The sequence below is a fragment of the Acomys russatus genome, chromosome 25, assembly GCF_903995435.1.
Source record: "Acomys russatus chromosome 25, mAcoRus1.1, whole genome shotgun sequence".
Classification (NCBI taxonomy): domain Eukaryota; kingdom Metazoa; phylum Chordata; class Mammalia; order Rodentia; family Muridae; genus Acomys; species Acomys russatus.
The window spans coordinates 50,609,585-50,637,148 of record NC_067161.1 but is presented as its reverse complement, the minus strand read 5'-3'; the positions used below and the strand labels follow the sequence as shown (position 1 = coordinate 50,637,148).

The window sequence follows — 27,564 nt, the reverse complement described above, 5'->3', positions numbered from 1 at the left end:
CAAAGAGGATAAATGTTAGATTGCGGTATAGATAGCGTTTTGTCTTATTACCCAGTTTTCATAAGAATGACACAGCTCAAGACCAACAAAAAGTATTTAATTTTTGTTACATTTGAAAGCTTCCTACAATAGGCTGCACACTGCACAGAATATCACAGATTTCAATAACCCCGTTCTTCCAAACACCACCCCAGCCATCTCATACACAGTCCTTTCTCCTTGCCTTAAAACTCTTGATTAAAAAAAACATCCTCAAGAACATTGAGACAGGACAGGAGGATTCCAAATTTCAGGCATTCATAGCTGGAGGCACCAAAGACATAAATTACGTGGCGCGGCCACCTAGCCAGCCTTAGCCGGCGATATCTCGCAGACCCAGCGGAAACGCCTCTGGCAGGCATTGTCATTCCAGCGACCGTCTGAGTTGAAGTGGACACAGTCCTCACCTCCTCCCAGCCCATGTCCATGCCAGTTGTCCGGCTGTTCAGGGGCCCAGTTCCTATGAACAAACACAGATGTGGGCCACCGGAAACCAGACCCAAAGCCACATGCCCACATTCTACCATCTACCCCAGGGCCACAGCCTTGGAAAGAGAGGTGGCCCAGGCAAAAGCCATGAGAGCAGATGTGAAAACACACTCACTTAAAACCTTTCTCAAAATCAGTTCCATCCACCCATCTCCAGGGCCCGTTTTGGTCCGTTAGGCCGATCCAAGTGACCACATTGGCTAAGTGATTCTGTAGAAAATTCTAAAGAAAGAAGAGGGTGGGGTAACCATTTCCTTAGACTAGAAGCACCCCCCCCCACCCTACCCCCTGCTTCCGGAAAAATAGAGCCCCCCTGAGACGTCACCTGCTCCTCCAGGGAGTTGACCACCACCAGGTGAGAATTCTCCAGCTGGCAGGACTTGTCGGCTTCAGGCCACGACTTCTCAGATTGAGAGAACCAGTAGCAGCTCCCTTCATGCTCCGTCCAGTGACGGGGGCAGCAGTACGATTCCGAGCCTGAGGCATCAGAGGGGGGTACAGGGGTTGAGGTGCACCACAGGGGTTGACATCAGCCAGGGACTCGGGAGACCCACGCCCCTCGCCGCCCTCCTCACCGTTGTTTTTGAGGCGGTCAAGCTGGCACGTCAGGACATTCAGGTCCTTCCCCAGCTGTTGGACACGCGCACTTATTTCAGATAGATCTGGGACACACAGATGGGAGTGAGAGCAGCGCTCCAGCGGTGGCACCTGCTCAGGAATTTCTACACACACTGCACGTGCTCACACCTCTTCACCTCCTCCCAGGGGACAAGGGAACCTTGGCCTAACCTGTTTTTAACGCCTGCTCCTTTTTCTCCACTGTGCTTTCCAGAGAAGCCACCTTCTGGCTCAAGCTTCTGCCTGGAAGACAACAGTTCAGCACCAGGAACCAACTCCCCAGGCCCCCCACCTCAGGCCCCGCCCCAGGCTCCGCCCTCCCCGCCCCGGCCCCCACCTCAGGCCCCGCCCCCCGCCCCGGCCCCCACCTCAGGCCCCGCCCCGGCCCTCGGCCCCGCCCCTCAGCACACTCTTAGAGACCTGCCAGCAGTTCTTTCCTGTGATCCTCCACCTCCCTGTTCATGGAACTGATATTTTCTTGCAATCTGTCACCTGGAGAACAGGGTCTGCAGCTCAGGACTCGGTCCTCCCTACCCAGTCCCACTCCAGCCCAGAGCCCAGTCAGAGCCCAGCTCACCCCTGGAGGTCAGGGTCTGGACTTCAGCCTTTATGCTGGAGGTGGTGTTGGCCAAAGTGGCTCTCAGGGCACCTAGGTCCCTCCTTAACTGGTAATCTGAGGAGGGCGACAGGATGAGGAGAACCAAGATTGCTCAGGTCCCCTCTGTGGCAGCAGTGAGCAGGGCACTTTGTGTGCAGAGTAGCATTCTGCCCTCACAGAGACCCAGTGGGGCAGCACTGTTGTTACCCAATATTGCGCATGCGTGAACCGAGGCTTAGCGGGTGAGGCAATGCAGGGGTAGATCCCAAGCAAAGTAGTGACACATGGCCAGTGGCCACCCTCACCACGTGTCCTTCCTGTCCCCACCAGTGTCCCCACTCAGGTCACTGTCCAGTATGCCCCTCTGGCTGTTAACCCTGTGCTCGCCATGACTGTCACTGCCCCTGCTAAGGGCGTGTCCCTCCACTCTGCCCGGCACACTCCTGTCCTCCCTGCCACCCTGAGCACCCACTTTGGGATCCAATCACGGAGACAACCAGCAGCAGCAGGAGGCTGAGGGCCAGAGAGAACAGGAGCAGGTGGGTCCAGGAGAGGACGCTGCACAGGAAGAACTGAGGAGGAGGAGGCGCTGGAAGAGAAAAGGGGGTCAATAGTTGGAGGATGCAGGCTGTGAGAGAACGGGAAGGGAAGGATCCGGGGAGCGGGGGCAGGGGCGGGGAGGGGGGACAGTGGAAGCTCTGTAGGGGGCACATCCAGAGAATCATGGGGCTCCAGGTGCCCGGGCATTTGACACCTCGGAGCATGGCGAATCTGCAGGCTCTGGGGCCTCTCACGCTCCTCTGAGGACGTGTTTAACACCCGATCAGGAACAAGCACAACAGTATGTAAATCAGACCCGGGTGGGCAGTGCTGGGAGGACACGGATTGGAGCACGCAGGTCCCTAACGGGTCATGCATGTCTGCGTGATCAGTGAGCTCCCCTCCAAACCCAGCCACCTGCATCGCACACCTCTTCTTCCCCCGCGGAGCACAGGAAGCCAAGTCCCTGGGCTCTTCCTTAGCCCTGTGCTCTGGAGAACCTTGTGCCCTCTTCACAATGGGCCCTCGGTGCTAAGTCCTGAGTCCACCAGAGTGAAGAACCCAACACTGTCCAAGGTGGACACGCACAGTGATTATGACAACAGAAATCCCAGTGGACAAGTGAAGAGGATGGGTAAGGAGTGTGCGTGCGTGTGTGTGTGTGTGTGTGTGTGTGTGTGTGTGGTGTGTGTGTATGTGTGTGTGGTGTGTGTGTGGTGTGTGTGTGTGTGTGGTGGTGTGTGGTGTGTGTGTGGTGTGTGTGTGGTGTGTGTGTGGTGTGTGTGTGGTGTGTGTGTGTGTGTGTGTGATGTGTGTGGGTGTGTGTGGTGTGTGTGTGTGGTGTGTGTGTGGTGTGTGTGTATGTGTGGTGTGTGTGTGGTGTGTGTGTGGTGTGTGTGTGTGTGGGTGTGTGTGTGGTGTGTGTGTGTGTGGTGTGTGTGTGGTGTGTGTGTGTGTGTGTGTGGTGTGTGTGGTGTGTGTGGTGTGTGTGTGGTGTGTGTGTGGTGTGTGTGTGGTGTGTGTGTGGTGTGTGTGTGGTGTGTGTGTGGTGTGTGTGTGTGATGTTTGTGTGCATATCTGTGTGTATGCATGCATGTGTTTGTGTGTGTGCATGTGTGTATGTATGCATGTGTGTATGTGTGCATGTGTGTGCATGTGCATGTGCGTGTGTGTGCGTGTGTGTGTGTGTATGTGCGCGCGTGTGTTTCTCTCACCTTTTTCAGTCTCTTGGTTTTTCTCCTCACTCCTGGAGTTATGGAAGTTTTCATATATGCTTGTCATGCTCAGACAAACACAAGGCCTCTGGGGCTGCCTGCACTGAAATGGAGAGACCAGGACCCAGGCTAGCACAGAGCTGGGTCCAAGGAGAAAGCTAGCAGTGTAGAGCTAAGACTGGGACTGTGTTAGAGCTAGACCGGAAAAAGGCCTGGCAAGGGCTGGAGAGAAAGCTCAGTGGTTCAGAGCATTCACACGTGTGCATAATGTATATGCAGGCAAAACTCTCACACGTGTCAAATCAATAAATTATTAAAATTGAAAATTGAGCCCTGGGTGGTGGCGCACATCTTTGATCCCAGAACTTGGGAGGCAGAGGCAGGCAAATCTCTGTGAGTTTGAGGCCAGCCTGGTCTACAAAGTGAGTCCAGGACAGCCAGGGCTACGCAGAATAACCCTGTCTTGAAAAACCAAAACAAACAAAAAACAAAAACAAAAAAAGGGGGAGGGGTGTCATGCAACTGAAATGCAAATGCGTTCAGAATGGGGCTTAGTGCCATGGGTCACCTGAGTTTGGAGTTGGAGGTGAAAGGCTAACAACGTGTTGCTGGCTCTGCCATGGCCAGGCTGGGTCCTATCCTGGGACTGACACCTCCGCTCACACTGTAGCCGTGGAAGGAACTGGGCCCCAGCAGTGAAACTAGGAGCAAAATAGTGTTCAGTTTTTGATCAGGGCTGATTTGAATGTCCAAACTGGATCTGGGGGTGAAACTGAGGTTAGAGTAGGGCTGGACTTTGGGGGTGAGCTGGGGCCATGTCTGGGGTCCTTGTCCTCCCTCGGGATTGAGGCATCTCTAATCCAATCTAGAATACAGCGAAGGGAAATTAAATCCTACACTCTCTTCTTGTATCTCTTCCCACTTAGGGTCATCAAGGCCCCAAGGCTCCCCTTCTCCCTGCATCCCACAACATATCCCTTGTCCTGCTGGTCTCCCTGGCAACCCCAGCCCAGTTACCTGTGTGAAGTCTGGAGACTGTGACTCTTAGCTTCCCTGGGCAGCAACGACCAGAGGTGGGAAGTCAGTCAGAGTGGAGACCTATATCCTGGAGGGTGGATGTGGGTGGGGCCAAGCAGAAGCCACCAATGCACATGACTTTGTGCCCAGCAGTCTATATTTTGGGCTGATGGGGGTGCTTTCAGCAAATATGACATTTGGACCTCCTGTGTTCTGCTTGACAAAAATCTCCTGCTCCCTCCCTTTTGGAGACTTCTCGGAGAACTCTCCAGGAGACCTCCTGTCTTTAGGTTTTTCAATAACTAGATACAGATCTGTTTCACCTAGGTTAGTGCCCGGTCTCGCTGTCCCACGCTTCTAGGAAACTGCCAGCACAGCGCCACCTGACCACGAAGGGAACATTGTGCAGTATGCAGCAGCAGGGGGCTGACCTCGCTCTCACTCTAGTTCCCCCTCTGCCCCCACCCAACATCCTGCCTTGTGCTTATAAGCAGTTTGAGAAAAATAAAAATTTGTCAGCTTGATCAGGTCTTTTTGACTTGCTGTCCGCTCCTTGCATCTTTTGTCCCCCATTCTCTCCCTAGGTGTCCGGGGGTCTCGCTTGATTGTCCGGCGGGCCCGGACATTGGGCCATCCAATTTCAACTTTTAACGGTAAGTAACTGAGTGGATGGTAATTGGTACATGAGCAGAGGTTGGGCGTGGGTAGGTGGGGGGCTGGAGTGGGTTTGGGACTAGCTTTGCACTTATCCTTGAGGGCGTGTCTTCTCCCATTCTTCTTTCTGGGAGCTCTCATGACTTCCTCATTTTGAGAGTGTGTGGTGAGTGGGGGTGACCAGAAAGAACAATCTGTTGTTTTTCTCTTACATCTCGCAATCCTCATTTACTTCCTGCGTCTCTGTTTCCAAGAACCTCTAGTTTCTCAGGGTTAGTCGTTAATCCCAAAGCCCGTTCCTATAGGGAGCCCCGGCATCTGACTAGCAAGGGCTCACTACTTCACTGCATTCAGCTAGAAGTCATGAGTTGGCAAACCATAGACCTAAGCCCTGGCTCAAGTTCTCAACCAAGGCTCTAGCGGGAAGACTTATTATGACTTGGGGTACTGGGATTGGAGGGGACTGATGCTCCAGGGTTTGGTTGCTGATGGCCTGCCACCCAGGGCTTTGTACAATCCTGAGCTCTTAGCAGCCACTATTGGTAGCAGCAGCAACTGCCAGCTGGTGTCACAGCTCTCAAGCCTCAGGAGTCAAGACCTGTGGCCCGTAGAGCTTAGTAACTCCATGTGACCCTTCCAGTGACCATGGCTTGAGGTCTCTTCCTTGCGTTGGTCCTTTCTCAACCTTTCCTGTCCTTTTGTTACCTGTGCCACCTCTGCCTCCTGCCACGATTGCCTGGCCACTCTTTGGGATTATTTAACTGTCCTCCTGCCACTGTTGCCTGGCCACTCTTTGGGATTATTTAACTGTCCTCCTGCCACTGTTGCCTGGCCACTCTTTGGGATTATTTAACTGTCCTCCTGCCACTGTTGCCTGGCCACTCTTTGGGATTATTTAACTGTCCTGTCCTCCTGCCACGGCTGCTCCGCTGTCTCCTCCTCATGTTGCCAGTTCAGCCCGCTTTACTTTCAGTGAAAATCAAAAGTAACCAAAGAAAAGGACATCTGGGTGAGACCTTTAGTCGGGCCTTGGCTTGCGTTGTCTGGACAGACCATTCAGGCTTCCCCTCGCTAACTACAACAGTGAAGCCAAACAGCTTCTTTAGCCAGAAAGGGGGAGGGGGGTGAGCAGAGACAGTTTCGCTAGCCACAACATATTCCTTCATGCAAACAATGGGCTGTGTGTGCTCTCTTCTGAGCTGACAGAGGGAAGTATTCCCCACCCCCACCCTCCCGCTGACCAGGGTGAAAATGGCTGCTAGAATTCACTGAGGCTTAAGATGGTAAAAAGTGCAGCTTGAGCTAAGTGTTACCTGCTGCTGAGAACTGACGAGCAGCTGTGGTCACAGGGCAGCTTCCTAAAGAAATCCATATTGTACAAAGCAGCCGGATTGATATTCTTGGCCGCAGTCCTCTCCACAGTGTAGCCCAGGTATCAGAGAGAGAGTCCTAACCCCTGTCGCTGTCACTTAAAAAGCTAAATTGCCGTTGCCCTAAACACCATAGCTTACTGAGAGAAAAACAATCCTGTAAGAAGATGCCTATAATAAGAGTCCGTTGCCAGCAAGCAGCCGCCCCTCACATTAGCAGTTGTATTCCTACCACGATGGAGTGTGATGGACCAGGGCTCAGAATGCTCTGTGAGTGTCCTACGCCAGAGGCTCATAAGGAAGACAGACAGACGTCAACCCCTGTGCTGCCTGCCATCCTGGCCTGGCTCTGAACATGTTCTGTCTTCAAAACACATTTCCAGTTCATTCAGTGAGCCTGGCCAGTGCCCGGCCGAGGCTGCCTTGAAACTGTGCACCCATACCTTCTAAGTGGGAGAGTTCCCTCCACAGCGGCTCTAGCGTGCTTTAGCTGCCCGTCTTATGTTAATCACAGGTACAACAGTTCACCCATTGGACAATCTTCCTAGTGTTAAACACGTAGGTTGTTTCTAACTTGGATTAGCTCTTGCTTTTGTTAGTGTTCTGATCGGCATGCTGTGAATCAAAGACCAGCGCTATACTTTGGATCTGCGACGTCCTCCCTGGGCCCTGTATTAGAAGCCTGGTCCCCAGCTTGATACTATACGGAGACAGTAGAGCGCCTAAGAGGTGAGGCCTAGCAAGATGTGTTCTGGACATGGAGGATTGGAGGGTGGGGTGGAGTGGGGGAACAGGGGCATTACCCTCTAAGGGAAATGATGGGACCCCAAACCCTTTCCCTTCCACTTCCTGGTTGTTTGGATAAGGGTTTGGTTTGTTTGGTTTGGTTTGGTTTGGTTTTGAGAGGGGAGTTTCTTTGTGTAGGTTTAACTGTCCCTCTGCAAACCAGGCTAGACTTGAACTCAGAGATCACCTCCCTCTGCCTCTGAAGTGTTGGGATTAAAGGTGTGCCCTGCCACCGCCGCCACCACCACCACCACCACCACCACCAGGCTTTAGGTGAGGGGTTTTGACTGCCATACCATCCTGCCAGGATGACCTGTGTCTCATCCCAGACCCAAAGCAATGGGGCCCATCAGGTGTGGCCTGAATCCTCTAGAAGTGTAAGTTAGAACACAGTAACCCAGCTGGGCATGGTGGCGCACGCCTTTAATCCCAGCACTCGGGAGGCAGAGGCAGGTGGATCGCTGTGAGTTTGAGGCCAGCCTGGTCTACAAAGCGAGTCCAGGACAGCCAAGGCTACACAGAGAAACCCTGTCTCAAAACAAAAACAAACAAACAAACAAACAAAAAACTCAAAACAAAAAAACAGTAAACCATCAGCTAAAATAAGCCTTGTTCTCATGAGGTCTCTTTCAGAGAAAGCTGACCAGTGCGAAGCCGACACAGACTAAATCTAGGATATGAACTATCTATTAGCTACCCCGAAGTGTGGAGGAGGGATTTTTAGCTTTCCATTCGGAGAGCTCTAGGGCTTCCTGTGATATCTCCACACAAACTGTCCAGTATTGGGCCAACAGGCAGGAGGCAGCAGGTTTCTGCGAATAAGATCCCTCTTCGCCAGGGCTGTTTGCTGTCGCCTGTTGCTCCTGCTGGTGCTGTCACGCTTTAGCTTGGTGGTTTTCCTGACTTGATTCTACACACTTTTTACTTTTTCTCAGATGTGGCCCTGACGTCTCTGGTCCCTTAGCTCAGCAGATGGCTAACGACGAAACAATAAGTCTCCCAGTCTTTGCCAAGCACCCGCCTGTGAAACTCCGGCTGTAGCCTCCTCCACCGCTTGCTTGTGCTGAGCCTCAAGCTGAGACAGTGGTGAGAGACCGCCAGGCATCTGGGCATGTAGACAACTTGAGGGCGTGTGCCTGGCCTTCTAGATCCCCCAGAATACATCCCAGCTTCTCCAACCACCTATGAAAACCGTGATAATCCACATGAGAAAAATACAGACAACCACACTCACTAGGCCAACTCAAAGCACCTAAGTCCTTCATTGGGCAAGCGAGGGCTCTCCTGCCTCCAAGTCCCTTCTTGCCAAAACTTGGGGGTATGTATAGCATTTTCAAAGGCAAAAAAAAATCTCACATCAAAGGTATATGAGGGTCAGAGTAGCCTTGAAATGTTCATGCCTGGCAGAGCATAGTAATTATTTCAGACATAACAAGACAATGATATTTAACTTATATTTTTTTCAGTTATTTTAGGAAACATTGATTATTTCAGGTAATACACGTAGATCGTGGTCAAGGCCATGGAAATGTCAAATGTGTCACCGAAGCAGATCTGAGAGCTGAGAACTGCAAACACAAAACGGAACCAGGATAAAGGGTGTTTCCTTAGTCACCCCCTCCCATTTCTTATAGTTGCTTTTAAATCTTTAATTTTTATCATGGGTCAGGCACTGGGTGCCAATTAGTTTAAAAAAAAAAAAAAAAAAAAGCCAGGAGAGAAGGGCAAGAGGACCCATGGGGCCAGTGAGCAAGGTGGCCAGTCATGGAGTCCAGTCAAACCAGCTATAGAAGGAGAAATCATTGGCCTTTTAAATTTATTGTTTATAAAGGCTATTTGAATGTGTAATCAGGCATAACTTATTAAAGAAATTAGATCAATTTTTGCAAACCTATTACTTAGGTACAGCAGATCCAGTAAAGTGCTGTGTTCTCGTCCAGTCCCAGGGAGCCATCTGCATTTTGCCCTATGGGAAGCATTAAGGCTGATATTTCATGAGTCAGAAGGGACGGAGGGCACAATCCCCATCTCCAAGTGTCCACAGCTGAGTTTCTTAGGCTTTGTCATTTGAAGGTCCTGGCTTCTGACTTTCTAAGAGGAGCAGGGTTGGAGAGCTGGTCCCCTCTCACCTCAGGAAGATGGCCTGGGGAGGCTGGGCTGGGTGGATTCTCACGGTCTGTGTTTCCTCCTCATCAGGGAGTGTTTTTTGTTTAATTGGGTTTTGTTTTGTTTTGTTTTTGTTTTTAACCTAGGCATGGCGGATCCACAGGAAGACACCTGTGAGTCAGTGTTTAAATGAGTGTCTATACCTGAGCCTGCTGTGTTGAGTGGCCCTGTGGCAGCCTCTGTCTTGTATTATTTAAAACTCTGTTGGGGTCTCAGCCCTGAAAGTAGCTTCTGCTACAAGAAGAAGAATTGAAAGCCACACCAGTAGGGTGGCAGGCTGACGTAATTGCTCTTTGCTTCCCTTGGGAGACATTTAGGGTATGCGGTCTAAGACTCTCGACCTAGGTAAAAGAATCCATCCACTGCCGTGTGAACCATGAGGAGAGCCTCATCTCCCCTGCAGGCAAGGAGTAGGCTTTCTGGGCAGAGCTGGGCAGAGCTGGAGGCAGAAGCAGCAGACTCTGGCAAGTCTCAATCCCCTGCATCCTTACCCTGCAATGGGACTAGCATGCAGTTAACTCTGATGGGGTCTCTGTGACTTCTGGGGTCACACCAAAACAAGGTGAGCACTACAAGTGGGAGCTCCTGGACAGGCCAAACAACAACAGTCTTGCCTCTCTGAGGGGAAACTTCTGAGATTGTATTAAAAAACAGTGAGTTTTATAGTGATTTAATTTTCTCTTTCCAAATTCCAAGGAATCTTTGAAACTGACCTTAGACCTTAGGGAGGAATTGCAGGGGAGGTTCCAGAGAGACGTGGAAGAGAGTCTGTCTCTTTCAGGTTTTTTTTTTTTTTTTTTTTTTTAGACAGGGTTTCTCTGTGTGTAGCCGTGCCTGTCCTGGCTAAAATAACACCCAGCATAGCACGGGGTCGAAAGAGTTCAGGTCCATTAGTCAAGAGATCTCTTAGCAGAGCAGGAGGAGAGAGGTCTGTGCCACGAGGAAGCAGGCTTGAGTGACATGTTACCTGTGGTACGTGAGGACACTCCTACAGATTCTGGACAGAGGATGGGGACTGGCTAGTGTGCGATCAAAGTTGAGCTACCGTGAGCCCATTCAGGAGCCTGGATTTCTTTCAGGTCCGGCACACGGCCTTCTGCTCAGGGCCTGAGGGTGTCAGCTAATGGGAGATCAGCAATTACCAAGTCCTTCACCAATTACCAAATTCTTTTTACCAGTTACCAAGTTCTTTACCAATTACCAAGTAAGTTTTAGGAGAAATACAATTTAACCTCAGAGCAGTCTTGTTTTTATCAGAAAGCTATATTTAAGATAACTTAAGGAGCTGAGCGTGGTGGCGCACGCCTTTAATCTCAGCACTCAGGGAGGCAGAGGCAGTGGGATCTCTGTGAGTTCAAGGACAGCCTGGTCTTCAAAGAGAGTCCAGGGCAGCCAAGACTACACAGAGAAACCCTGTCTTGAAAAAATTAAGCAAAACAAACAAACAAAAGATAACTTAATGACATTTTTTTCCAGTGAACTTGAGAAATTCTGAGAAATGTCAAAACTTGATGACAAAACATTAAGAAGAGCTGTGGCTATCAGTTTCGCAATTACCACAGAGCGGTGTTGATTTTATCAGAAAGCTATATTTAAGAAAACTTAATGAGCTGAGCATGCTGGCACACACCTTTAATCCCAGCACTCAAAGAGGCAGAGGCAGGCGGATCTTTGTGAGTTCGAGGCCAGCCTGGTCTACAAAGAGAGTCCAGGGCAGCTGAGGCTACACAGAGAAGCCCTGTCTCAAAAAAAAAAAAAAAAAAAAAAAAAAAAAAAAAGAACAAAACAAACAAAACAAAAAAAGGTAACTTAACAAAAAATTTTTTCCAATGAATTTGAAAATTTCTGAGAAATGTCAAAACTGTTGATGACAAAAGATTAAGAAAAGCTGTGGCTATCAGTTTCGCAATTAGGTCTGGACGCCGCACCAATTAAGAGTGCTGGCTGCTCTTTCATAGGACCAGAATTCGCTTCCCAGCGTCTACATGGAGTGGATCCCAACCTCTTGTAGTTTGAGTTCCGGGAGACCCAAAGCCCTTTTCTTGCTTCTATGGAACGGACACCTGCATGAGAAGAAGCATACACACACACATAAATCATAAATCTTTTACAAAATATTTCTCAATTAAGCTGTTTTCACCAAACAGACTTTGCAATGAGAGTTGTGCTGAGACCAGCAGTCCTTCAGTGCACTGTAATCTGTAAGCGACTGGAGAGATGGCTCAGCAGTTAGGAGCACGCGTTGCTCTCGCAGAGAACCTGCATGTACGAGCTTGTATTGGCTCAAGACCCCCAAGACCGAGTTCTCAGCATTAAAGGGGATTTATTTCCCCCCACACCCCCCATGTTAATTAGGTGAGCCAAAGGGGGTTTTTATTGCTGAACTCAAATACTTTAACAGCTGGACCTTGGTGGTCACCTCAGGAGGAGGAGGTGGCCAAGGGACCTTGGTGGCTAGCTTTAGAAATGTAGTCTAAGGGTTGGTTTTAAGAAAGGCAGAGGGAGCCGGCCATGGTGTCGCACGCCTTTAATCCCAGCACTCACGAAGCAGAGACAGACGGATCACTGTGAGTTCGAGGACAACTTGGTCTACAAAGCGAGTCCAAGACAGCCAAAGCTAACACAGAGAGACCCTGTCTCAAAAAAGAAAAAAGAAAAGCAAAGAAAGGCAGAGGTGATGCAGGACAAGGACAAGGCCTGCCACAGCCATGTTTGCTCAAGTGGCCTAGAGTCCCTCTCCTGGTTTGAGTCCCAGCACCTCCATCAGACTGCTCACCAGCACCTGCACTAACTCCAGTTTCAGGGGATCTGATGCCCTCTTCTGGCCTCCACAGGTACTACATGCATGCAGTGCACATACAGACAAGCAGGGAACATAGACATATTTTTCAAAATAATTTACCTAGGCCCGCTACCCAGATATAGCTGATGGGTAGCTCCACCTCATATAGGTCCCCTAGTGCGGGGGGTGGGGGCTGACTCTGACATGCACTTCGTTGCCTGCTTTTTGATCACTTCCCCTTGGTGGGGCAGCCTCAACAGGGCACAGGGGAAGAGGACGCCCTCAGTCCTGATGTGAATTGATGTGCTGGGGTGGGTGGGTAGGCGGGCTCTGCTCCCCTTCTCTGAGGAGTAGAGGAGGGGGAGATAGAGGAAACAGGGAGGGAAGGTGGGACTGGGAGGAGAGGAGGGAGGGGCTGTGACTGGGATGTAAAGTGAATAATTTTTTAAAAGGAAAACATATTTATGTTTGTTTTATGTGCATTGGTGTTTTGCCTGCGTGTAAGTCTGTGTGAGAGTGTGGATCCTGGCATTACAGGCAGTTGTGAGCTGCCAGGTGGATGCTGGGAATTGAACCCCAATACTCTTGGAGAGCAGCAGTGCTCTTAACCACTGAGCTAGTTCTCCAGCCCCCACTTTTTTGTTTGTTTGTTTTTGAAGACACACTTTATCTGTCTCAGAGGCCCTGGCTGTCCTGGGCTCAATTTATAGACCAGGCTGGCCTCGAACTCACAGAGATCCACGTGCCTCTGCCTCCTGCCCCCAGTGCTGGGATTAAAGGCGTGTGCCACCAATGCCTGGTTTAGTCTGTTTTTTGTTTGTTTGGTTGGTTGGTTGATTTTTTTAATATAGGGTTTCTCTGTGTAGCCCTGGGTGTCCTGGAACTCACTCTGTAGACCAGGCTAGTCTTGAGCTCAAAGATCTGACTCAAAGATCCACCTGACTCTGTCTCCCAATACTGGGATTAAAAGTGTGTGCCACCAACACCCACTTTCACATTCTTTTGTTGTAATTTTCTCTTTAAATTTTCAAACTTAATCATATATATATATATGTCATTTTCTTTCTGCACAATGTATCCGTCATTGATCTTCTATAACTTCTTTTGAGCCTTCTGATATCTACCCTTTTCCAGTCAACGAACAAAACAAACAAACAAACAAACAAACAAACAAAAAAACACCTTTCTTTCCCAAATCCTTGCTGATTTTGTTGTTGTTTTGAGACAGGGTCTCACAGTCCTGGAACTCACCCTGTCCTGGCTTCAGGCTAACAGCGATCCGCCTGCCTCTGCCTCCCAAGTGCTGGGATTAAAGGTGTGCGCCACCACGCCCGGCCCTTTCTGTTTTTCTTTCTTTCTTTTTCCCCCTTCTGATTTTGCTATTGCAAGTAAGACTTCTTGTTGTTGTTGTTTGGTATTTTTGCTCTTTAAATTATTTACTTATTTACTTTAAATCCCAATTGCAGCCCCCCACCCTCCCTCCCTTTCTTCTCAGAGAGGCGTGTCCCCGACTCCTGCATCTCATCCCGGGACTTCAAGCAGCATCAGGACTCAGTGCATCCTCTTCCAGTGAGGCCAGACAAGGCAGCCCAGCTAAGGGAAAGCGATCAACAGCAGGCAACAGAGTCCAGGTCAGCTCTGCTCCAGTTGTTAGGGGACCCACACGAAGACCAAGCTGCCTCTAAGAATTTAGGGGGCCTAGCTGCAGTCCATGCATGCTCTTAGGTTTGTGGTTCAGTCTCTGTGACCCCCCAGCCCCCTACAAGATGTTCCGGGATAAAGATGGAACAGAGTTTGAGGGAATGGCCAACCAATGCCTGGCTCAGCTTGAGGCCACCTCATGGGAGAGAGCCAACCTCTGACACTATTAACAATACTCTGCTGTGCTTGCAGGCAGGAGCCAAGGTAACTGTCCTCTGAGAGGCTCCACCCAGCAGCTGATTGAAACAGATATTGAGACCCACAGCCAAACATCAGACAGAGATCTAGGAATCTTGTGGAAGAGTTGGGGTGAGGATAGAGGGACCCAGAGGGGACAAGAATGCCACAAGAAGACTAACAGGCTCAACTAACCTTTCTGCTTCTTCTTTTTTCTTTTTTCTTTTTTTTCTCTCTCTGTGTAACAGCTCTGGCTGTCCTGGAACTTGCTCTGTAGACCAGGCTGGCCTCGAACTCATGGAGATCCGCCTGCCTCTGCCTCCCAAGTGCCGGGATTAAAGGCGTGTGTCACCACCGCCTGGCCTTTTTTTTTTTTTTTTTTAATACTTTTTTTCTTTTTGGTTACCTATTTATTTATTTTTAATGTAGGAGTGCTCTATCTGCATGTACACCTGCATGCCAGAGGAGGTCATCAGATTCCTTTACAGATGGTCATGAGCCACCATGTCATTGCTGGGAATTGAACTCAGGACCTCTGGAAGAGCAGCCAATACTCAACCTCTGAGCCATCTCTCCAGCCCCTCTTTTTGGTTTTTCAAGACAAGGTGCCTTTGGGTAGTGTTGGGGGTTGGTCTGGTTGCTGCCCAAATGAGCAGACTCACATACCCCAAAATGTTTGTAACCTTGTGTAAAAATTTATTCCTGTTTGACCAATAAAAAGCCAACACACCTGGGCAGGGCAAATGGGAGAGGCGTGGCTAAGGTTTGCAGGCTTTTGGGATAGAGAGGATCTTGGGAAAGGAAGCAGGCAGAGAGAACAGAAGAGGATCTTGGGAAGGAGATGAGAGAGGAAGAGGAGGAGGAAGGAGGCTGCCACCATGGGTGAGGTGGAGGAGAGGCACATGGCTGGCATGGATGGAAAAGTTGACCCAGATGAAGAACATTAGGGAGTATTTGGGATTATGGATGGGAGGTAGCTTGATAGAAATTATTAGAAGCAGATGGCGTGGGATTGGGGCGGAGAGATATGGGAGGCAGTTTAGGGGATTAATATCTGCCCTGCCCCAGGTGAACCAAGGCTATTTTAAAATATAACAGGTGCCCGTGTTTTTATTGATTGATAGCAGGTTAGGAAATATCACCATAATAATTATAGGACTAATAATAAACATTTATTAGACTCTACCTTTAAATTAACACCAACAGTGTAGCCTTGGCTGTCCTGGACTCGCTGTGTAGACCAGGCTGACCTTGAACTCACAGAGATCCACTTCCCTCTGCCTCCTGAGTGCTGGGATTAAAGGTGTGCATCTTTAATTAATTAATTACTTAAAGGCTGGGATTAAAGGCCACCACACCCAGCCTTAGAGGATTTTTTTAAAATGCCTTCAACAAGCTAAAGCTGACTGATGTCATTAACAGTTACAGTGGCAGAACACACACCATTTTCAATTCCACGTGCAACCTCCCCAGATCTATATGCTGTCGGGGACAATTCAGACCTCCACAAGACAAGAGGACCACGGCTGCATCCGGTATGTGTGATGGTTGATCTTGGTGTCACCTTGACTGCATCTGGCATCAATTAATCTCCAAGAAGCTGGGCCTACCTGTAATGATCGGGTCATTTGAGTTGGGAAGACTCATCCTAAATCGGGGCCACCCCTGCTGGTGGCTGCCCACACTAAAGTACACGGGAGAAGGGAGCTTCTGTCTTTGCCTGCTTGCCCTCACTCATGCTGGTAAGCTCATCTGTGCTGTTGCTGGGGCACTCCTCCACTGGGAGTAGAGAATCCACTTCTTTGGGATTCCAACCAAGACAGAAGACCATCTGTTCTCCAGGACTCCAATGGGACTGATGAGACCACAGGCCTTGTGTGAACAATTACAGGATTCTTGGCCTTTCTGTCAGGAGACGGACATTGTGGGACTAGCTGGATTACAGCCTGTAAGACACTCTAATAAATCCTTTTAATATGTAGATATTATTTTGTCAGTTCTATTCCTCCAGAGAACCCAGAATGACACAGTCTGTCCTCGGATAGTAATGGAATTAACCTTGAAATCAGCAATAAATTATATATCCTTAACATGTTGTAACCTGTTTAGCCTGCTTAAATTCTATAGCCCTTCTGTTGAGACCTAATTTAATTCCTAGCATAACTGTGGCTCCTCTGTTAACACCTGTTGTCACCTTTAACTAATCAGAAGCTGTTTTGCCTCCAAGTCTTAATTTTGAGCATAAGGTGAAATTAAGTTCAAGTTCTCATGCCCGAGACCAGGGCAGTTCAATACTTGCTGCTTGGAATAAGACAATAGATGATAAATGTATGCTCTTCTTGAGTTAAAGATAAACGTATGTTCTATTAGTGTTAAGACCAAAACACCCTGCTCTGTTGCCTTCTCCCGGAACAGTGGGGAACTGGAAAGTCCCCAAGCCTATAGCCTAGCCAATCAGCTTAAAATGCTTTGTCTAGCTACCTTGATACATTGTGCTCAGAACAAAATTATGTTTAGCTAGTCAAAATGATTTAATGTTTCCCCCTCCACCACACACACACACACACACACACACACACACACACACACACACACACACACACACACACACACATGCTTCCTATACCTGGTTACCTGGTTGTTACCTGGTTATGGTTTTTCATATAAAAAGCCTGCCTTAGAAACAGACCAGCATCATGGTCTGGTTCCTGAATCCAAGCTGTGGCCCTAACCAGTCAGTTTTTGTTCAGAGTTCAATAAGCTTTCATCAATCTGAGTCTGGTATTTGAATGGTTAATGTGTGGCTATTCCTGAACCCATAACATTTGGGGGCTCAACTGGGATCACCCTCCTGCCCGTGGCTGCACGGCAGCACCCCCGCCGTGGCGAGGGGTGGGGAGGGAGGCTACTTTAATTCTTGTCTAATTTAATTTACTTTTGTGTGAGCGTCGGGTTGTACGTTTGTACACACACCATGTGTCGAGTCTCCTGGAACTAGAGATGCAGATGGTTATGATCTACCATGCAGGTACTCAGAACCAAAATTGGACCCTCTGTAAGACCAATAAGTGCATTTAACCACTGAACCATCTCTCCAGATGCCCAGCTTAAATCTCAACACATCCCAGTATTTTTTCCTTCTTGTATCACATGTGATTTACTAGTCTCCTACCTGCAGGGCCTCCTCCCCTGTACCCCTGTCATGGGTCCTCTCTGGCCTCCTAACCACCACAGACACTCCAAATACACAAATCTAAAATATTGAAGCTAGGAGTCACATACAAGAAAGAACATATAGAGTTTATCTTTCTGGGCCTTGATTTCACCACTCACTATATTTTCCAGTTCCATTCATTTTTTTTTTCTGAAAACTTTATTTTCCTGTCTTTTTTAGTTGATAGGCATTTTATTGCTGCCTCAATCTCATTACTTGCTATGGATCTACTAAGTTGTTTGTATCCTCTTGTTTTAACTTGAGTAAATCATGTATGTCTAGAAATGTATCTATTTTATCTTTTCCAATTCATAGATTATCCAACACCAAGTGGTGATATTTACCCAAGCCATGCTGAATGGACTTAGCCGGTGGTAACTTATATATTTATGCAAATATAGATTTTCACAGTATGCCCTAATATCTTCTGAATTTCATTAGTACCTATGTAATATTTCACTTTTCACACCTGAGTTTTATCAATTTGGGTCTTCCTCTTCTCTGTGATTGTTTTCTTGATTTTTTTTTTTTCTCTGCATGTTCACTCTTGGTATATAAAAAAGATAACTGTAGAGGAATTTTAATGCAGCAACATGGCTGCTCTGGGGAGGGATCATATCCAAAGACCGAGGTGTGTGTGATCTGGTTGGAATGCAAACATGCCACACACTTTTAATGCCTCCAGCTAGAATATAGACACCCCATCCCTTACCACACACCTTTCACCCCAAACATTGTAGCAAAGGTTAGTTTGTAGAAGGAAGCAGCCATGTTTGAAAGTGCTGTCTAATTGAGGGGAAGACAAAGTGGCAAATCAGAGAAAGATTTGACATGAGTCAGAGATAGGATACACTGAACCCTCATGAGAAGAGGGAGGGAGGAGAAGCAACTTAGAAGGGAGCAGCACACATGGGTGGTGGTGAGAGGAGAGGAGACAATACAGTGGAGGAGAATACAGCAGGGAGTTCAGTAGATAAGACACTACAAGAAAGTTGAGTTCAGTACATTACAGGCAGTTCGGTGTATTTCAGTTGAGTGCAGTTGAGTTGAGGCCAGTCAGCTGGCAGTCAGTGGGGAGTCAGGTGAGAGGCAGTGGCAGCTTGCATGGCAGTTGATATTCATTCAGTCCAATTGAGTGGAGTTGAGTTTGGTGAAGTTCAGCTGAGTGAGTGCAGTACAGTGGAGTTTAGTTCACTCATGAGTTTGTACAGAGGCAGCTAAGTCAGAGAATAAGAAAGAACAAATTACCAGAATTAACAGGCCAAGCAGAGCTATTCAGTGAGGAGCTGAGAGAAGCCAGATTGAGTCAGTCATCTTGGAGAAGAGTTTGAGCCAGAACAGCTGAGTTGAACCAGCCAGCCAGAGTTCAGAAAGAGCTAGAAAGGGTGAGCTCATTCAGCAGCAAGTCTCAGGGGCTGAAACACTCTACCCAGTTACCAAATGAAGGCAGGGAGAGTGTGGCTGCTTTCAGGCCTGGGGACAGTTAGAACAGAGAAATACTCTGGGTCTGACCCTCATCTCATCCCGTCATCTGGTGAAGAAAAGTTACCTTTACGATAACTGCTTTTTACAAATTGATTTTGGATCCTATAACTGCTTAACATGCTTGACAGTTTTGTGATGGAGTACTTACTGTGTTTCTATTTATTCTCACGGTACTGAGGATGGGACCCCAGGCTAGATACGTCTCTACCATTGAAGAATATTATCAACCTACAGGACAGAGCCCCTGACGCCTTTTATGTATATGATCATACTGTCTGAGACTAAGGACAGTCTAAGTCCATCTTTTTTCCTACTTGTCTCCCTTTTATTTTCTTTCAATGTGTTACTGTGGCTAAGACTTAAAAGCACTATGTTGGAATTAGAGTAAAGAAAGTCAAAATAAACCTTTTTGTTGTTTGTTTTATTTTATTTTATTTTTTGAGACAGGTTTCTCTGTTACACAGAGACCTGGATGTCCTGGACTCACTTTGTAGACCAGGCTGGCCTCAAACTCACAGAGATCTGCCTGCCTTTGCCTCCCGAGTGCTGGAATTAAAGACGTGTGCCACTGCCGCTGCCCGGCTTAGTTGCTTTCTTTTATGTAGCTTTTTTTTTTTCCCTGATTCTTTCTTGGACTTTTTTGAGAGAGGGAGAAGGCTCTCACTTTTAGATAAGGCTGGCCTCAAGCATCGAGTCCTGCCTTGGCTTCCAGCTGCCAGCGGCGTGCGCCCTGGTTCCTGGTTCTGTCTGAGCCTCCTGGGTTTGATCATAACTGATTCTGATTAAGCTGCCGTGAATCTTTAACACATGGCTACACGTATTTCACCGGAGGGCTGCCTCGGATAGTCACATATTTCATTTCTTTCTTTTTTTTAATTAGATTTATTTGTTTGATGAGTACTTTCCCTGTGTAGATGTGTCCTACATGTGTGCCTCGCATCCTTGGAGGCCAGAAACAGGCATCAGATCCCCTGGACCTGAAGTTAAGGATGGTTGGGACCCACCACGCCAGTGCTGGGAACCAAACCTAGGCCCTTCGCACAAGCAGCCAGAGCTCTGAGCTTCTGGGCGACCTCTCCAGCCCATCACACACACACTTCGTTTCCAAGTCACTTGACGTTTCCCTTTTGACTTTCTCTTACATCCAAAATGATTTAGGGGGGGAAAACATTATCTGTTTTGTCAAGTCTTTTGGGATGGACTTTTGTGTTTATTTCTATCATGCCCAGAGAATCATTCCTGCTCATGTTTAGTTGAGGACTTACTTCTGTGCCTGCTGCTTATTCCACAAGAGTCTGCGGGCCCTGCGCTTCTTTTCTGAGGGCCTGGTTGTCATCAAGTGTTTGGTGGTTCTGGGCGGTATGTCTATATCACACATCGCCTGTCTGCGAATGTATCGTCTTCTGCTCTCTTGTGATGAATATAACTGACCAGTAAGACCATTCAGCGCGTTGAAAGTATGCACTGTTGGAGTAGTTCAGTTCCCCGGGGAGGCAGGGCCACAGACAACTGAGCAGCAGTAACCCTATGTGACAACAGAGGCTTGGATGACAGGATGACTTCCCTAAGCTTATGTACCCATAAATAACAAAATGGGCCTTCTTTCCCCCACCCCACTTTGGTTTTTCGAGACGGGGTTTCTCTGTGTAGCCTTGGCTGCCCTGGACTCACTTTGTAGACCAGGCTGGCCTCCAACTCAGAGATCTGTCTGCCTCTGGCTCCCCAGTGCTGGGATTAAAGGCGTGCGCTCCTAGCCAGATCATCTGGCCCAAACTCATTCAATTCCCTTGTCGCCGGCACCCACCCAAGGCTTCCCAATGCCAGCTAGCTCCCCACTAGTTCCTAACCACCGACAACTGGACAACTCACAGAACATGTATCTCTCTTCATTTACTCTAAAACATAAGTGGACAATAACGGCTGCACACTGTGCACGGTGTCGGGGTTCGGGTAACCCCACCCTTCCAGACACCACACCACTCAGATACCATCCCTTATCTACCCCTTAAAGTCCTAGAAAACCTGCCCCAAGATGGTGGGGATACCAAGATGCAGGGATTACCAATGCCAGCGCCTCCGGCTTACGGCACGGAGGCTCCGAGGCACCGGAAGGGGCTCAGCTGCCTCTGCCCAGCTCCATCTCACAAATCCAATGGTAAAGCCTCTGGCAAACATCGTCGTTCCAGCGGCCATCGTCATAAGAGAAGTGGGCGCAGTCCTCACCTCCTCCTAACCCGTGTCCGTGCCAGTTATCCGGCTGCTGTGGCTTCCAGTTCCTGAAAACGAGCAGCTGTGAGCTCCAGGAGGCCAGACCCTCAGCCATGTTACCAGAAGCTGCCCCTAAATCTCCAGGGTCACATGCTTAAAAAAAAAAAAAAAATTAAGACAGTCCCAGGTAGAGGGAGCAACCTGTAGGCAGCACACATACTTGAATCCTGTGTCAAAGTCGGTCCCATCCACCCATCTCCAGGGCCCATTCTGGTCCGTGAGGCCCATCCAGGAGTGCACAGGGCCCTTGAGGTCCTCAATAAATTTCTGAGGAGAGGGAAAAATTAGGGAGGAGCTGACTTCTTCTGACAGACGACACTGAGAAGAGCCTCCCGAGACGTCACCTGCTCCTCCAGGGAGTTGACCACCACCAGGTGAGAATTCTCCAGCTGGCAGGACTTGTCGGCTTCAGGCCACGACTTCTCAGATTGAGAGAACCAGTAGCAGCTCCCTTCATGCTCCGTCCAGTGACGGGGGCAGCAGTACGATTCCGAGCCTGAGGCATCAGAGGGGGTACAGGGGTTGAGGTGCACCACAGGGTGACATCAGCCAGGGACTCGGGAGACCCACGCCCCTCGCCGCCCTCCTCACCGTTGTTTTTGAGGCGGTCAAGCTGGCACGTCAGGACATTCAGGTCCTTCCCCAGCTGTTGGACACGCGCACTTATTTCAGATAGATCTGGGACACACAGATGGGAGTGAGAGCAGCGCTCCCGCGGTGGCACCTGCTCAGGAATTTCTACACACACTGCACGTGCTCACACCTCTTCACCTCCTCCCAGGGGACAAGGGAACCTCGGCCTAACCTGTTTTTAACGCCTGCTCCTTTTTCTCCACTGTGCTTTCCAGAGAAGCCACCTTCTGGCTCAAGCTTCTGCCTGGAAGACAACAGTTCAGCACCAGGAACCAACCCCCCAGGCCCCCCACCTCAGGCCCTGCCCCAGGCTCCACCCTCCCCGCCCCGGCCCCCACCTCAGGCCCCGCCCCGGCCCTCGGCCCCCACCTCAGGCCCCGCCCCCCGGCCCGGCCCACACCTCAGGCCCCGCCCCGGCCCTCGGCCCCGCCCCTCAGCACACTCTTAGAGACCAGAGCCTCTCACCTGCCAGCAGTTCTTTCCTGTGATCCTCCACCTCCCTGTTCATGGAACTGATATTTTCTTGCAATCTGTCACCTGGAGAACAGGGTCTGCAGCTCAGGACTCGGTCCTCCCTACCCAGTCCCACTCCAGCCCAGAGCCCAGTCAGAGCCCAGCTCACCCCTGGAGGTCAGGGTCTGGACTTCAGCCTTTGTGCTGGAGGTGGTGTTGGCCAAAGTGGCTCTCAGGGCACCTAGGTCCCTCCTTAACTGGTAGTCTGAGGAGGGCGACAGGATGAGGAGAACCAAGATTGCTCAGGTCCCCTCTGTGGCAGCAGTGAGCAGGGCACTTTGTGTGCAGAGTAGCATTCTGCCCTCACAGAGACCCAGTGGGGCAGCACTGTTGTTACCCAATATTGCGCATGCGTGAACCGAGGCTTAGCGGGTGAGGCAATGCAGGGGTAGATCCCAAGCAAAGTAGTGACACATGGCCAGTGGCCACCCTCACCACGTGTCCTTCCTGTCCCCACCAGTGTCCCCACTCAGGTCACTGTCCAGTATGTTCCTCTGGCTGTTAACCCTGTGCTCGCCATGACCCTCACTGCCCCTGCTAAGGGCGTGTCCCTCCACCCTGCCCGGCACACTCCTCTGCTCCCTGCCACCTTGAGTACCCACTTTGGGATCCAATCACAGAGACAACCAGCAGCAGCAGGAGGCTGAGGGCCAGAGAGAACAGGAGCAGGTGGGTCCAGGAGAGGACGCTGCACAGGAAGAACTGAGGAGGAGGAGGCGCTGGAAGAGAAAAGGGGGTCAGATTAAAAGGACTAGAGCAGCAGTTTGCAACCTGTGGGTTTTGATGCCTTTTGCTCGGGTGGGGGCGGGGCGAGGCGAGGGGCGGGGCAGGGGATGGGCGGGGCAGGGGCGGGGCAAATTGAACAACTCTTCCATGGGGCTCACATATCAGACACTTTTGCATATCAGTTATCTACATTATAATTCATAACAGTAGCAAAATTACAGTTATGAAGTAGCAACAAAATAATTTTATGGCTGGAGGTCACCACAGCATGAAGAACTGTATTAAAGGGTCGCAGCATCAGGAAGGTTGAGAACCTCTGAGTTAGAGTGTGAAAGACACAGGAGGTGTGGCCCCCAGCGACCTACCTAGGGGTAATTGTTCGGCCCTGGTAATGCGGTAAAAGGGAAGGATAAGATGGGGTGGGGGTGTTCCACCTCTCACCTCTCGCGGACCACATATGTCCTCACTCATAGAAGATTCTCATACTGGCAGGACTCATGTGCACAAGTGTGGGAAAGCACAGATGTCGAGCCCACACAGACGAGGACAGTGGTGCCCTGTGAGAGCTTGCATTGGAGGAATAATACCAGTTCACAGAGGTAGCTGGGGACAGCCAGGCCATGACTGTGTGTGCAGAGGATGGGCTTTTCAAACCCACCTACACACCGTGCACACCTCCCTTCCCCCACAAAGCACAGGAAGCCAGATCGGTCAGGCCTTCCTGTACCAGTCTCTCTGAGGACCTTGTACGCGCAGTGTAACGGGCTCTTGGAGCGCGCCTAAGCGCACTGGTGCCTAGTGAGAGGCACAGCAGAGACTGGTTAACTTACTTAGCGCGCGCTTAGGAGACCTTGTTCCTCCTTTCCTGCCACCTTTTCCATTCTCCTGGTTTTTCTCCTCACTCTCCAAGTTCTGGAAGTTTTCATACGTCACTGTCATGTTTAGACAAACACAAGGCGTTTCTGGGGTGGTCAGAACTGAAACGGAGAGACCAGGGTTCAGTTTGGGGTACAACCAGGCCCAAGAAGGAGACAAGAAGTAGAGCAGATCTGAGGGCGGTGCTGCGGTGCGGTGCTGTGTGCTGCGATGCTGTGTGTTGCCGTGCTGTGTGGTGCGGTGCTGTGCGGTGCTGTGCGGTGCTGTGTGCTGCGATGCTGTGTGTTGCCGTGCTGTGTGGTGCGGTGCTGTGTGGTGCAGTGCTGTGCGGTGTGGTGCAGTGCTGTGCTGTGTGGTGCAGTGCTGTGCGGTGTGGTGCAGTGCTGTGCGGTGTGGTGCGGTGTGGTGCAGTGCTGTGCGGTGTGGTGCAGTGCTGTGCGGTGTGGTGCAGTGCTGTGCAGTGCTGTGCGGTGTGGTGCAGTGCTGTGCGGTGTGGTGCAGTGCTGTGCGGTGTGGTGCAGTGCTGTGCAGTGCTGTGCGGTGTGGTGCAGTGCTGTGCGGTGTGGTGCAGTGCTGTGCGGTGTGGTGCAGTGCTGTGCGGTGTGGTGCAGTGCTGTGCGGTGTGGTGCAGTGTGGTGCGGTGTGGTGCAGTGCTGTGCAGTGTGGTGCGGTGTGGTGCAGTGCTGTGCGGTGTGGTGCAGTGCTGGGGTGCTGCGGTGCGGTGTGGTGTGGTGCTGTGTGGTGCGATGCAGTGCCGTGTTGTGTGGTGTGGTGTGGTGCAGTGCGGAGTGCTGCCGTGAGGCACAGTGTGGTGCTGTGTGGTGCGGTGAGGCACAGTGTGGTGCGGTGCAGTGCAGTGCTGTGTGCTGCGGTGCGGTGCTGTGTGCTGCGGTGCGGTGCAGTGAGGTATTCCAGTTGAGACTGAGCCTGGCTTGCCATGAGGACAGAGACAGGCACAGGTCTGCAACAGAGGCCAGACAGGAAGTCAGAACTGGACCAGCCTTTGAGGAGGAGCGGAGCCTGGGCCTGAGTGTGGCAGCAACATTGGAGCTAAGAACATACGATTCTCTGTTCTTTGTCCCATGCAGCATTAGCCAACGTGACAAAGTGTTTGAAAGATGACAACATACTGTCTCTTTAGGGCCAAAGGAGGCCTTGTCTGACCACAGTCTGCGCACAGATACCCTCAAACACTGCTGGCAAACGCCATGTGTAGGAGGGCACTCTTCTCGGTTTACTCTGGGAGCCTGAGATGGCGTGTCTGCCTTTGCCTCCTGAAAGGCCTCCTACCACACTTCCGTTCTGAAGCATGGAAGGTGTGATAGAACAAGAAAACGGGGTTTGTTTGTTTGTTGTTTGTTGTTTGTTTGTTTGTTGTTGTTTGTTTGTTTAGTCCATCATTTAAAAATGCTAGGAAATCAGGAAGGTTTTTTTGGTTTATCATGTATTTGTAATTATTGCATGTGTGCACATGTGCACAGTTCACACATGTGCACGGCACACACATGTGCACGGTACATACATGTGTGCGGTACACACATGTGCACAGTAAACACATGGAAGTCAGGGGGTAACTACTAGGAGTTGGGTCTCTCCTTCCACAATGTGTGTTCCAGGAACTGAACTCAAGTCATCAGGCTTGGTAGCAAACTCCTTTACCCAGAAGCCACCTCGATAGCCCAAAAACTTGTTTTTGGTTTTGTTTTTTTCCCACAGTATCTATTTAATATCTCAGGAACCAATTTGACCACTTGGAATACATGGTCTTCAGAACCTTTCTTAACATTTTCATAGCTACTTACAAATAATTTGTGTGTGTGTGTGTGTGTGTGTGTGTGTGTGTGTGTGTGTGTCTGTGTGTAATAAACAAACAGCTAATTTTTATGATGGTGTATAAGTCAAAGATATAAAATATAAAGAATTTAGAACTTACCACTCTAAATAAAGACTTTAGCAAGATCACACTATTCTTTGGAATATTTGCAAATAAAAATCAAATGTTAAGACCTCAAAAAAAAAAAAGCGCTACTTCTGGGTCTAAAATGGAGCTGAACTTGACTTTGTGTCTCATACTGAGGCTGGCATCAGTATGCAGTCAGTAGCATAGAAGGAATTGGGACTAAGCTTGCAACAAAACTGGAAGGAAACCGCTGAGCATGGCCAATTTGGGGCAGGACCCGTGTGAAGATTCAGTTTGGAGCTGAGGCTAGGGCTGGGCTAGGGAGTTATAGGGACACTCAGTCCCTGAGGTGCCTGCCATGCAGACATGAGGATCCGCGTTCAGTCCCCATGTGAAACCACTGGGCATCGGGCTGGAGAGACAGGTCAGTGGTTAAAAGCGTGTAATGCTCTTGCAGGTGCCTGAGTTGACTCCCGGCTCCCACACCAGGCAGCTCACAGCTGCCCGTGTCTCCAGGCCCAGGGAGAACCAAATCCTTGGGCCTCTGAGGAGACCTGCACTCACATACACACACCCAATATAGAGACACACAAATGTACATAATTCAAATAATAAATAGGGTTTAAACAAGGGAAGGAAAAGGCTAGGCATGGCGTCATGCTAGGCATGATGTCATGTTTGTAGTCTCTGGGGAGGCAGAGACAGCTAGATCTCTGCAGTTTGCCGCCGGGTCAGCTAAGCCTAATTAGCAAGTTCCAGGTCAGTAAGAGACCCTATCTCAAAAAGCAAACAAACAAATAAGATGTAGGACCAGGGAGATGGCTCAGTGGATGAGGCACTTGTTCTACAAGCCCAAGGACCCGAGTTTGGGTCCCTCGCACCCATGTAAAGGCGGTGAGACGCTCTTGTAACCCCAATGTTTGTGGGAGTTGGGCAGGGACAGATCACTGACAGATGGACTCGGCCAAGTGACAAACTTCAGGTTCAGTGAGAGAAAATGTCTTTAAAAAAATAAGGTGGAAAGTGATGAAGGGAGATACTTGATGTTCACCTCTGGCCTCCACACATGTGTGCATGGATAAGTGCATCTACACATATAGTGCACATGCATGCATACAATACAACACACACATATGTGCGCATGCATGTGTGCACACACACACACACACACACACACACAAAATAAGGTAAATGATTCCTAAGGAATTCCAGCCATGGTTGTTTTTTAGCCTCCACATGCATGTGCGTGCACGTATACATTCACCTACATACATGAACATGTGTATCTCAGGTTAGAACTATAGTTTGGATCTAGAATTTCCCCAAAAGCCTGCTAAGGAAAGAACTGGGGTTAGTAATAAAGCTAGAGTTAGGATGGAAACCAGGTGGGGACAGGGCCAAAGACAGGGCTGAAGTGGAGTCTTCGTCTGACGAGGGGTTGTGGCTGCCATGACCCAAATAGAATCCAGTGAAGAAGGGTGTGGTCCCCAGTCTCACACAACCCCTTCCACATCTGCACACTTCCTTCCACCCAAGGCCTAGAGCCCTCTTTCCTCCCTGCATCCCGCCCCCACCCCCAGCACATCTCCCTGGCAACCCCAGCCCAGTTACCGGTGTGAAGTCTGGAGACTGGGACTCTTAGCTTCCCTGGACAGCAGTGACTGGAGGTGGGAAGTCAGTCAGAGTGGAGAGCTATATCTCGGAGGGTGGATATGGGCGGGGCCAAGCAGAAGCCACAAGCATGTCAGAGCCCACCCACTCCTTTGTGTCTGGAGATCCAATGCTCTGTTTTGGGAAC

At 49.7% G+C, this 27,564-nt stretch overlaps 2 protein-coding genes and 1 long non-coding RNA gene across 3 annotated transcripts; 1 reads left to right on the top strand and 2 right to left on the bottom strand.

Moving 5' to 3' along the window:
• Positions 1–313: 313 nt before the first annotated feature.
• Positions 314–4,658, bottom strand: LOC127208075 (C-type lectin domain family 10 member A-like). Its single transcript, XM_051167447.1, is given in 9 exon segments — positions 314–750; positions 854–1,005; positions 1,104–1,190; positions 1,318–1,389; positions 1,567–1,638; positions 1,724–1,819; positions 2,217–2,333; positions 3,499–3,601; positions 4,516–4,658. Coding segments are annotated over 8 exon segments (1,071 nt in total). The 5' UTR covers positions 3,566–3,601; positions 4,516–4,658; the 3' UTR covers positions 314–342.
• LOC127208078 (uncharacterized) lies at positions 2,723–27,503 on the top strand. The gene is made up of 3 exons (XR_007833057.1): positions 2,723–2,918; positions 4,425–4,571; positions 27,434–27,503. It is a non-coding gene; the product is annotated as an uncharacterized LOC127208078 (long non-coding RNA).
• On the bottom strand, positions 20,942–27,564 carry LOC127208076 (C-type lectin domain family 10 member A-like). Its single transcript, XM_051167448.1, has 10 exons — positions 27,378–27,564; positions 23,821–23,967; positions 22,867–22,983; positions 22,374–22,469; positions 22,217–22,288; positions 21,924–21,995; positions 21,710–21,796; positions 21,463–21,614; positions 21,279–21,385; positions 20,942–21,126 (listed from the first exon to the last, which is right to left on the bottom strand). The coding sequence occupies exons 2-10, from the start codon at positions 23,927–23,929 to the stop codon at positions 20,967–20,969; spliced, it is 972 nt and encodes a 323-aa protein (XP_051023405.1). The 5' UTR covers positions 23,930–23,967; positions 27,378–27,564; the 3' UTR covers positions 20,942–20,966.

Bases quoted from the DNA above. Each gene is read 5' to 3' on its own strand.
- LOC127208076 (XM_051167448.1), bottom strand. From the start codon at position 23,929: ATGACAGTGACGTATGAAAACTTCCAGAACTTGGAGAGTGAGGAGAAA. The intron at 22,470-22,866 runs GTGGGTACTCAA...CGCCCTCCTCAG, and splicing joins CTCTGTGATTGGATCCCAAA to ACTACCAGTTAAGGAGGGAC. The intron at 21,127-21,278 runs GTATGTGTGCTG...GCTCGTTTTCAG, and splicing joins GACTTTGACACAGGATTCAA to GAACTGGAAGCCACAGCAGC.